General features: G+C 38.4%; 1 protein-coding gene across 1 annotated transcript in view; it reads left to right on the forward strand.

Moving 5' to 3' along the window:
• Nucleotides 1-12378, forward strand: part of PTPRR (protein tyrosine phosphatase receptor type R) — a 136473-nt gene that overhangs the window by 113616 nt on the left and 10479 nt on the right. Inside the window, exons 9-12 of the mRNA XM_088522954.1 lie at nt 1560-1639; nt 3784-3921; nt 10348-10458; nt 11602-11759. Of these exons, the coding sequence (XP_088379080.1) occupies nt 1560-1639; nt 3784-3921; nt 10348-10458; nt 11602-11759 (487 nt within the window). The remainder of the gene's footprint in view (nt 1-1559; nt 1640-3783; nt 3922-10347; nt 10459-11601; nt 11760-12378) is intronic.

Here is a 12378-nt window from a genome sequence, read left to right on the forward strand (position 1 = left end):
CTGAGGCATTTGTGGAAATGGCTAATAATCACTCTGTGCTGAAAAGGAATAAGAGGTTTCCTGTCCTCATATTGTTAAGGGGAAAAGGCTGCGAAAGCTAGTACAAAGATATTTTAACACAAGCTAGCTAGGGTTCATAGTGTGCTCTTAACACAGGGGACAAGAGTCCCATGTGCAAACTTTCAACTAGAAAACACACGTTCATTTGCACAGTTTAAGAAATATTTTCAAAACATTGGCCTGGACTCCATTCCCTTCCCAAGAAACTTCTGTTACTTTCAGTGCAAACTAGACATAAAGTATGCTTGGGGTCACCCCTCCTCCTCTTTTGTTTTGCAAAGGGTTTATCTTGTTCTTGGGAACAGAATGAAAAGTCAGAATAGAAATCCAAAAGCAACTCCGTGAAAATATAGTTTTGCTTAGAACAGCATGCGTACACCAGTGATCTCTACAATGTAAGCAGTAGGACTACCTAGTAAATAGTGCTATCTCGCTGTGCTGCAGTTCAGCATCCGTGTATTATCTTTGAACACCTTGCCTGGATTCTGCTCAGCAAAGGAGATCTCCAGGGACTTTTTCCAAACCAATGGTTTGGAAAGTCAAAAAAGCTGCTATCTAAAAGTCAAAAAATCTGCTGATTCTACTTAATTATTTAAGCAAATTATTAGAACAAAATATTTTCTTTCTTTTTGTCAGCACTGAAATGTTTCCTTAGCATTTTGATAGAACTGGAATATTTTTTTTTTCAGAAAAAGGTGCAGAGAAAGTCGAAGTGGAATCCTCTTTACTGTTGCAACATGGGCTCCTCAGTCCCCTTATGCCTTTCTGTAACACTGTGTAATTGAGAATTTACTGGCTTATTCCTAAAACCTAGTGCATGGGGGATCCACATGATCATAGTGAGCAGAAAAAAAATATTTTTCAAGAGGGATCTAGTAACCTCCCATCTCCATGCTAAAGCAGAATTACCCTTGAGTCTATTTGAGATCATCCAAGACAGTGAATAAAAGTAGAGCACAAAGTAAAAAGTTGACGTATTTTGGCATAATTTCTCCAGCCTGTTACATGCAAATGTAGTGATAATAAAAGCAAACAGCTGATTTCTGCAGGCAGAGAAGTCAGTGCAAGGCCTTTTCCTGATTTAAATCCACCTGTAGTCATTGGAATGATACAGCTAAATGCAAAAATATCGAAGGCATCCAAAGGAGTTGGTATGCAATGATACGGCACAGGTTTTAGGGACAGGTTTTAGTCGAGGTGACTCAGCTTGATACTCGATGGGGGCAAACAAGACCTTGTTGAACACTGCCCTGACCTGGCAGCAGTGAATCTATGGCCACAGCTTCCTGAGATGCTTCTTTACAGCCCAGCGTTGTGCAGTGTAGGCTTACCTGCATTACATGTGTTGGTCCTTTGCAGAGCAAAGTGTTTCATGAGTTATGTTTTACTGTTTGGCAACCCCCAAATAACAGTATTTTCTTCAACAAATCTTTGATTCTTTAGAGAAATCTTCTAATTATGGGTTTTCTTTTCAATTTCCATCTTCCTTGTGCTCTTAGATCCTCTAAGCAGAGTGTATTTGAAACCAAAAAATCCATCTGACTCCTTGAGTACCTACATAAATGCTAACTACATTAGGGTAAGTAAATATACACTGTTCATGTGCTTTTGAGACAATATTTGATTTTCCACCTGAATAACTGATTTTGCCAAGGTGCCACTCGTTTTATTCCTACCATCTTCACTGATAAATCTTTATCTTTTTATCTACATTGATGTGACAGAAATAGTCTCATGAGCTTGTAGTAAAGACCACAAAGTCGTGAACGTACTAAAATGGTTGCAGTAACAGAAATAATACAGTAAGAAGCACGTACATTACTCTTTCTGTTAATCTCAGTATTTGCTGTTTTGTATTGTCCTACTGCTTTATAGTAAGGAAAAGAGGTCTACATTTTAAGTGTGAGAGAGAGGCAGAGTGTTTTGGCAAATAAAAGATTAGAGTTAATAGCAATACAAGCCCCATAGTTGCTCATTATGGTGAGCACGTTACCTCTGATGAAGTCCAAAGACAATGAGTTTTTAGTACATATCATTGATAGTCCTGAAATAATCAGTTAAGTAATTAAGTAAGTACTGCAGCAAGTTTGTGTAAAGGGGTATAAATATTAAGTATACATGTTCAGCAGTACACACACTTAATATATATTTTTAATATTTGTTCCATATGTGAAGTGATTACATGATACAGACTTGACCAGAGTGAATCCTGTTGGAAAGCATTATTTCTAAGTATCTAACTATGAAATAATTCTCAATGGCTACAGATGGAGCCTTGTTAAACTCAGTGGCATAATATATGCTGAATAAAATACTAAGAAACTACTTTAGGAATGTTTTAGGAGTTTATTCCTCTATCTGCAAAGTTTAATATTTTGATTAGAATCATGTGTTAGGTCCTCAGCTGAAGTAAATGTAATTGAAATTTTGCCTCTCAAATATGGCTCAGCAATAATGCTGCTAATTTAAACAATATACATACAAATCCCCCACAGCCCTTTGCTTGCCTCACTCTACATCCTATATGCCCAGTGTTTTGCAAAGACCTCAGCAGAGCAGTTATCTGTGAAGAGCAACAGTGCAACCCTTTATTCAATGGCCTGTTTTGAGGCCTGTGAGGTGTTCCCTCCCCACCTCACCTTCAACAAGCCAAAAGACGATGACTTCTCCTGCTGCTGCCACTGGTGACACTGCCAACAATCCCAGGGAAAAAAAAATCATTGCAGCAATGGAGTGAAATTTCACATATGCATATGGAATATCATTCAGCTCACTAGGATCCTGCCACAGCCGTCTGACAAAGTATGTTCAGGCAAGTTGCTAGGTAGTACAAGAACAGTTTACACCAGCTGAGGATCTACCCTGATGTTTCATGCAATGGATAACGGCACAGATAAGTGTTGCCAGGTTGAAAGCAAACTAAAGGACAGCCTGTGGTTAGAGGCTCCCGCTCCACTCCCAGCTCTTCACCATCCGTTCATTCCTTTCAGACATTGCCAATCTCTTCTGATCTGCATTACCATGGGACATCTGGTCACTGCACAAGTTCACCAGTTCTCATTTTAACCTGAAAATAAGAGAGCAATTTCTTGTCTTTACCATTTCTCCCTGTCTTTCCCTCCCTCTGGCTTCCCACTGTTCACCCCTCCTTTTTTGGACTGCCTGTTCACTTGTGTGTCTCAGGACACTCTGTATTTATAAGTTTTCCTTCATATAAAGTCTTATTAAAGATATTTATCCCCCAGGAGAAATGCAGAGTAGAGCTTTTGACTCCATGAGTATTTGCATATTTTTAAATCTCTTTTCCTGTCATGATATTTGTAGAAGCCAGTCTTACACTTCTCCCTCATTTGTGTCTATGACTGTAAACTGTCTTGTAAATAGTGGAACAGTGTAAATCACAGATTAGAATACCACTGGATGATGGAAAAAGGCTCAACAACTTGGGAAACAGGGCAAACAAAAGAAGCCAAGGAAGCAGGGAAATTTGAAGGGGACTGATGTATTCTCAGGACCATTTCAATCCAATGAATCAGGAGCTTTCAGAGGAAAAACTGTTCTACTGAAAAATTTCTGGTCTGCTCTGCTATGAGTCATAATTGTTCTCAGTTCAAATAACTTTTGTTTAGTTCCAGATTCTTTCTTCTATTATTTTAGAACACTCACCTGCAGTCTTGATCCACTACCTGAATTTAAAGATTTTTGTGTCTGTTTCTCAACCAGGGATATGGAGGTAAAGAGAAGGCTTTCATTGCAACTCAGGGACCCATGATTAATACCGTGAATGATTTCTGGCAGATGGTTTGGCAAGAAGACAGCCCTGTCATTGTCATGATCACAAAGCTGAAAGAAAAGAATGAGGTATGACAACTGAGGTAGCCACACTGAGAAATTATTCCAATGGCTGTGACCGCTGGAAATAAAACCTTAGTAGCTATGGAAGAATGCGGGCAGATACCCACCTCTCCAATACTGTGCTAATGGGTGTTATGAAAAATAATTTTAGGTAGACAAAAAAGAAGACAGTTGTCATTGTGAAGTGACCACAAGAGTTGTGTTGAAAAATATGTATATGAACAAAATTCCATTTTCTAGATTTGTCCTGCTGAATTCTTTTTTTTTTTTTTTTTAAGAAGCACCTCCCTTACCAATTGCTCACGTCTGTACTTACTTGTTACTTTCTATTACACAAAAAATAGGTGTGTAAATGGAAAATGTGAAGATCAGAGATTTCCTTACATGGTCAGAGTTTAAAGCTTGTCCAATGGCAGTTTTTTGAATACATTCTAAGTTTTAAAAATGATTGAAATCCAGAAATATTGCTTGGCTTCCCAAATGCCAATACTATGAAGAGACTTAGCCAGAATGGAAATATGTCTCTTTACCTTAATATCAAGTATATGCGACTATTGAATTTCAATTGATTGTGGCCAGCTAACCATTCTGTGGCTTTGGAGGAGTTCCTAACTACATCTTTAATAGCTTCATTTAATATTGCCTGTAATTCAAAATCCATATTTTTTACTGCCAGACATTAAGAGTGAAAATGACTCCCTTGTGAAAGAGGTCAATACAAAGCCCTGTTTTGGAAGTTTGAATGTTACGGAAGTGATTTATAGGTCTTCTGTGCAAGAGGGAAACTGAATTGGGAGCTTGAATTGTCTCTTGTGTCTAAGCTGACAGACTTGGTAGCACTGCCCAGCTCCGGGTAGATGCCTCAACCATGTCTCAGCATGATGTCAGGGAAGACACCAGGCTCACGCTGGCCCTGCTTCACTCACCTCCCCGTCCTTCACCCTCAGATGCCTGTGGGAAAAGAGAAATCGGGCATATTCATAATCGAGCCAAGTTTCTGATCTGAGTGATGAAGGGACCAAGATGATCTGAGTGATGAAAGGACTGATCACATTCCCAAGGCACAAATGTGTAGCTCAGTTTTAAGGTGGGCTCAGTGGTCACGCTTCCTCTGCACCTGACCGCTGCTTGGCTCTTTACTGCTGTGATTTTGGGATTCTAGCATGAACTAGCTTTAAAATCCAGTGGATTTTAATAAAGCTGCATGTAGAAAGGTTCTGTGCTGTATTTCCAAAGTTGTATTTCCAAACTGGGCGGCATTTTGAAACTGTGTTCTAGTGAAACAAGTGTCCAGAAGCCTATGTATGAAAAAAAGTAGGACGCTTCACCCAACTTAACTGGCCAAAAGAACAAGTATTTCACCGAGGAAATACTGACTGTTTAAACACTTACATCTGACACTGTATAAGAAGAATGACTTGAAAGAAATGCCCAGCGGTTTCCAATATGTCAGGAAACCCTGTGTTTACCTGAGTTACGCAGGCCCTAGGCTCTAGTGTTTACCCGCATTGTTGTGGACTGGCAGTGGTAATTTCCTCCTACTAGAATGGGTGGGGAATCTCAATAGTTCCCAGGCTATATAGAGAGGTTGTGTTTGCACAGGCTGTCCTGCCCTGTCTAGAAACCTTAGGAATTCTCTCACTGTTAACCGATTGCTCCCAAAACTTTACTTGGTACTGAAAAGAAAGTGCCTAATGGTTGTGCTCAGCACATTAATTTGCCCATTAAAGTGCAAGTTTAGAAGCGTAAAGTGTAAGCATAGGTTTGTAGGAGTTAATTCCTTTCATGAGATGGAAAACTTGGTTAGGACTTGCTGTGGTAACTTTTTTCTTGCAAAATGAATGGAGATATAATATCAAAGTAAAATGTTGAACTAAATATTCATTTCAGCTGTGTGACAAAATTTGGACTATTAAACTACTTTCTGGATTACTCTTCATTTTGAAGCCTGGAAAAAAAAATGGAGGTTGATTTGTAAGCAAGAATAATGATAAAGGAACTGTGGTCAGTGAGTATCTTAAGCAGAATCTGTAAAATGTATACTCAGAATTACACAATAAATGTATTGGAGCATCCACCTGTCCACATTCTCATGTAAGGAGAATAAGGCAAAGCAGTGGAACTTTTGCCAGAATAAAAAATACAAAATTTGGAATTCCAGCATATAATTTTAGGATGAATGTGATGGAAAATTCATCTCACCTAGTCATTTAGGTCACTGAAGAGCAGAAATCAGCCTCAGAGGGTCACCCATTCTATTTGAAGAGAATGAGATAAATCACCTACTGAAGCTACCATCTCTAACCCTACAGTAACAGTTTGGGATCTGACCTTAGAAGCATTTCTTCATGGGGCATGTGTACACTTAATTTCATAAAAGATCATTTAGCCAAGATAATTGGACGGTAGAAATTCAACAAATATCTGGAATGAGAATACACTAGTTTATATGCTCCTGTTGTATTAACTGTCTTTCACAGTTATGCAATGTATTGCATGGATAATATGCATTTTGTTTGCCTTCAAAACAAACTAGCAACATTACATATAAACAAGGAAACATATTTTGAATGTAAAAATAAAGATTATAGTGCAGCATTCTGCAAGAAGAAAGGGCCAGTACTCTGACAGATGGCTTAACAATGTGTATTATTCAACTCAGATAAAGTACTGTATCCAAGTACTTATCTAGCACAATCTTACTAATTTACTATTTAAAGCTCTTATTATTTTTCAAGCAACATTTTTTCCCAGTTGTGTAGGAACTATAGATATTGGAAACTGGAAATCCTACCTTTTGCAGAATTCATATAAGCCTCTTTGTACAGTACTTACTTATTACTTAAGTATTGGTGCCATAGATATGTCTTGGATTTGGAAAAATGTAAGAAGATTTGGTCCTGGTTTTGAGGATTTTAGTAGATGAAAGCAAATCCTGCAAGTCCTCTTAAAATATACCTATCATGTTTGAATTGCTTGTGACAGCAAATTTGCATAGGAGTAGAAATGGATTTTGTAAATTAAGCTTTGCTGTAATTATTCATTAATTTTTCATGGTGGCCTTTTTATTGGGACATTTAAGGAATAAATATGTTTGCATAGCTGTAAGGAAGAATAAGCAGGAGGACTGAAGCTGAAATAAAGCAACCGAAAAATACTTGAGAATTGTTAAAAGACCAACAGCTTTGATCACCCTCTACACACAAACACACACACACACTTCCAAGCCAACTTGGAGGAGCAGTTTGGTTTAGAGGGTGCAGAGCCAGAGCACGTAAAAGAGCTAAACAAATAACCCATGAGTTCGGAAAGCCTTTCTCCACTCAGCAGAATTTCCCAGGGAAAGCAGACGGTAATGGAAGCACTGGCTGGCCGTGCTGGGGTTGGAGGCGTTGGTGCGCTGGGAAAGCTGCACGTGGTGAGGCTGGTGGCACCTGGCAGGCAGGAGAGGGCACTCGAGGAGGGGACAGGCAGCCCAAGGCTGCAGCCTGCCAGGGAGGCAAGGAGCAGCCGGAAAGACCGTGTGGGATATTGGTTGGTGCATAAACTTCCTGCTGTGGCCAAGGAATGCTTTCCTCAAAAAAAAAAAAAAAGGTCAGGGACCAGATCAGAAATAAATAATGAGCAGTTTATAATGAGCAGCTTGAGGGCAATTATAGAGAGCTGGGGTGAAGCAGGGGGGAATCTGAGTGGTGGCAGGAAGATGAAACTTTTTCCACACAAAGAAAGAAACTTCCCAGGCTTTTGGCTGGCATGAAATTGGCTTTTATTATTATTATTATCTTTTTGCAACTCCCCAACCGTAGCTCTGAGGTGTTTGCAGCTTACACAGAGGATCGGACATTCCATGTCAGGCTCACGGAAACATACGACCTGTTTGGAGAGTGCTGTAAAAGATGGATATACTTAATGGGAACTAGAGAGGCCTGAGAGAACACCAGGGAATAGAATCAGTAAATTGCAAAAAAATAGACTTAAATAATCATAAGATCAAGTCAGTTGCTCCCTTTCCAAATATATGCAGATAGATAGATAGATGTATTTCTTTATAGAGCAAATAAGCCTTTAATGATTAAAGACATGAGGCTAAGAGAGCGGTTTAGTTTTCCTAACTACTGTGTTTGACTTTTGAACAGGTGTAAAAAAATACTTATCTGTTTATAGGTTTGTTTTTTCTTTAGGTATAAGCATTAGCTTAAGGTAATTTTTGCTCCTAGATGATTCTCTGTTATTGTCTCTGTGTTTGATATCTTTGTCCTCTCCTATCTTCTACTTGATGCCTTTATTATAAAAAAACTTGCAAAGTTAGTTTCTCAGAATACTTATCTTTAAGTGACTTGAGCAGCTGAATCGAGATGCATTTACGAGATTTTTTTAAATTGGTAACAAATAGAATTCTTGAAAGATATGTGCAGCCCACATTAAAAATAATCCATTGTATTTTACTAAATGTAGATGTGTCGTTAAACGAAAGCTATTTTAGTGATCAGTCCCAGTTCATTGTCCACCCAGTGCAAGATGCCAATTGCAGTGCTGGGAGAGAGTCAAGAAAAACACTCTTAGGGACTGCCTGAGGTCTTTGTAGTCAGTGCAACAAACTTTCATTTATCAAGAAGTCTCAGGAGTTGCCTGAACTATTGTTAATTGTCAGAGTACAATTGCGCATTTAGACTTCTCTTTTGCCCATATTAGCACGGCAAAGCTGCAGCTCCCCAGGGAGGGGCGTGAATTGCAGGTCTCCGGGTTGATAACAGCTCTACGTGTCACATGGGGTAACTGGGGACTTTGTTTTTCCACTTTTTTTTTCGCACAAATTTCTGAGTATTTTGTTGCCATTCTTGGTGTCTTCGAGGAGACAGCGAATTTAAGATGTTCGAGTAACTCTCCAAAAGACAGGAATTGAATGAAACCGGTCAGATTGGCCAACATTATTTCAGAAAATGTGGCTTTCACACACCTTACACTCTTAAGGTAATGAGCATCTATTTATAGAAAAGTATTTATACAACAGAGCTTGCAGAGTCGTAACTCTGAATGCAGAGTTTGCATTCAGTTCAATCAGCAATTGGGTTATCAGATAGAGTAGCAGCTTAAAGATCACACGTGGTAGTAAAGGCTTGCATTTCATTTCATTTGAGCATGTTTGATTTTTTTTTACTTGCTCATTTTTAGCAGAATTTGCTGGGAACTATGTTTTGTGGCAATGAATTAGAGGGATCATTTCATTTGGCTTTGTAATGTAAGCTGCTTTCTGTATATAAACCAGCCTCTTCAGCAATAGCTTTTAGGAAATATAGACAAGCCCTTTCTGGTATTGCTATTACTGTAGGACTGTCTGCTCTCTGAGTGATTTTCTACCTGTGTCTTGGATATTAAAAAGAAAAATTTCTTCGGTTGTTAAAAAAAATAATAAAATCAGTCAGGTTGGCCAGCATTATTTTATAAAATATGACTTTCACATACTTTCCTTTATCAAGGTAATGACCATCTGTTTTTAGCAAAGCATTTGTACAACAGGGATCTTTGCTTTCAGTTAGAGAACAGTGTTACTGTAATGAAATTAACATATAATTAACATATAATTAACATATAATGTTGCAGTTAACCTGAATATAAACAAAGTATTTATTTGTGATAGAGTCCATTCAGTAAATACTATCTCTTCATCTCCTTTTAGATGCTTACCAGGTACATAATATAATAATATGCAGTAGTATGACACTTCCTCTATCTCTATCTTTATATGGTTTTGTGTAATGGTAGCAGAGCGATGGCTCTTTGGATCCTGCATTGCCAGTAAGTTATCTAATGGGCAACTTAGGCTGTCCTTCCGCCAAACACGTTCATGTATGTGTGAAGTCTCCTTGACTTCATGAAGATGTCAGGGCACCCTGACACGCGTTGTTGAATCGGGAAGCATGATAGTAAATCGTAAACACAGTGAGCAGGGGAGGACAGGACAAACTCTGAATATCTTGCTCAGAAGGAAATCTTGTATGTACATATATACACCCACTACAGAATATTTTATAGATATTATATACTCAATATATTATATAAGCTATGAGGGTAAACTGAACAATCTTAGGTTTTAACTCTATGAATTAGGAAGTGATATAGGAAAAATCTATTTTAAGTTCTGCCTGTAAAATAGTTCTTTTAACCAAACTTCATTAAACTTTTAAAAAGAAAACCAGTCTCTTTGAACTGTTCAGTGGTGGGGATTCATATAGGTAATACTCAGATCCTGAAAATCAGACCTAAGCCACTGATTAAGAAGCCAACAATAACTCATTCAGAAAAGCTCCTAACATGAATCATACCTTGGTTGAATTGATCTGAACGTTTCAGACAAGTACACTCTGTTAAAAACTAGATCCTACTATGGCTGATGACTCCACTTACTTGATAATACTGATGTTTGCTTTCCAGAAATGTGTTCTATATTGGCCAGAAAAAAGAGGAATCTATGGGAAGGTTGAAGTCCTTGTTAACAGCGTGAAAGAATGTGAGAACTATACTGTCCGCCAGCTCACAATAAAGGTAACGATCTGTATCTGCTGCGAAGCGCTGTTCTCAGGCTTTCTTTTCCAGTGTTAAAGGAAGTTAAGTGCTTCTTGAAATGGTCATGAATTTTTACGGGAGGAATAGCTGAGCTGTGAAGCTCACAGCTGAAAGGTGCAATTGAGACCAAAGCTGTGGAACTTGCCCTGTTGCTGCTTTGTATCACTCTGGCAATAAAAAAGATTTCAAAAAGCGTGTGTCACCTTTTAAATTACATTTGCTTTGAGGCCCGTTTAAAATTGCCAAAGCAATGTAAAGGGATTTTAGTTTAATGAAAGGACTAGTGAAGGTAGCATCGTTCAGAAAAGATAAGCTGCTCATGTCATGTGTTGAGTGCATCCATAAGCCCATTCAAAAAGCTAAAAATATAACATATACATAAAAAAAGCTTCATGCTTCGAGCTTGATGGTTCTGGCTAAACACTAACTGTGCAGAATAAGGCAGATGCTCCTTTGTGAGTTTCTTCATAATTCTTCAATTCCTTGACATTGCAATAAATAATGACTGGGGAAATTTTGTTTGATGTTTCAGTCCAGGCAGGGAAAAGTAATTAGAAGCCACATTGCCTGGATTAGAAGTGTGCAGATTACTCTGGTCTACATATAACCCCCTTGCTTGCTGAAGTTTAGTGGTAGCAGCCTCTGTTGGGGAGAATCACAAGAGGAACTGGCATGTTAAACTGATTTAGCAGGGCAGTTCTTCTGCAGCTTTACCTTGCATGCTCTTCTAATTTTCATATGAGACTCGTATGGCAATGTCATTAAAAAGACAGCAGAAACATGAAAAAAAAAAAAAAAGAGATAATCAGAGGCCCAAATTAAGGCCATTTCTCTTAGTCCCATTTTTGAGCTAACAGAAGTCTCTGACAATTTCTAGCTTACCACAAAGCAGGGCAATAATCAAGTGGACAGAATAGAACTTATATAGTAGGAAAACACAGATAATTTTTCTTTTTAGAATCCTGTCCCTGGAAGCATACTTGTTTTCCCCATTTATGTCAATCACTCTAATTAACAAAATTTTCTCTGAACATTTTTACTGGCTTTTTGCCATAACATAGAGAGAAATAAAAAGGCTTGCTCACCACAAGTGTGCATATAAAATCTTAATGTTATTTTCAGCAAGGGAGCCAGTCCCAGAGTGTGAAACACTATTGGTACACATCCTGGCCGGACCACAAAACCCCAGACAGTGCTCAGCCCCTTCTGCAGCTCATGCTGGACGTAGAAGAGGACAGGATGGAATCGCCTGGCAGAGGGCCTGTAATTGTGCACTGCAGGTAATTTGAAAACATTTCCTTAAATGTCTACCTAAAGCAAGGCCACAGAAAACTGCATCAAACTGTCCTTCCCCTAACCAAAGAACGTGTTTTGGGAAAAGGAAAGTTCCCCATAGAAAAATCCCCTCAATGACGATTGCTTTTTTCAGTTTCTGTTCAAGGATTTGAGTTTTTGAGGTAATTCCCTAATTGCTTCCAAATTGTTTCTGAACCAGTCTTGGTGTCTGCTTATGTGTTCTGTCAGTGTTTGAAAGACCAGCTAGAAAAACAAAAGACTTTGCTTATGTTTCTTTTTCACAGTTTCCTTTCTTTATGACCCTGTACCTTAATGACATGTTCAAGTTAGATGCTCTGCTCTGTGATTGACTAAAATGTCCTAAGTCAGTCAATAGTAAGCAACAGACATCAGGTACAAATATGGAGACCAAAACACATCAGTACTAAAGTTTGGGAACATTTTCACAAAGGCAGTGGCTTTAATACTCAAGAGCAAGGTGTTATTAAGTACTTAAGAGCAGAGTGTTATTCAAAGAAATGACAATGAACTAGAGATTGCACTTATAATCACTCAAAATTAAGTACTATTTTATTGATTAATTGGGTCACGTCATAATCTGAG

Source organism: Tinamus guttatus, unplaced genomic scaffold, assembly GCF_059628265.1.
Source record: "Tinamus guttatus ecotype Peru unplaced genomic scaffold, ASM5962826v1 Tinamus_guttatus_pri_ptg000171l, whole genome shotgun sequence".
Classification (NCBI taxonomy): Eukaryota; Metazoa; Chordata; class Aves; order Tinamiformes; family Tinamidae; genus Tinamus; species Tinamus guttatus.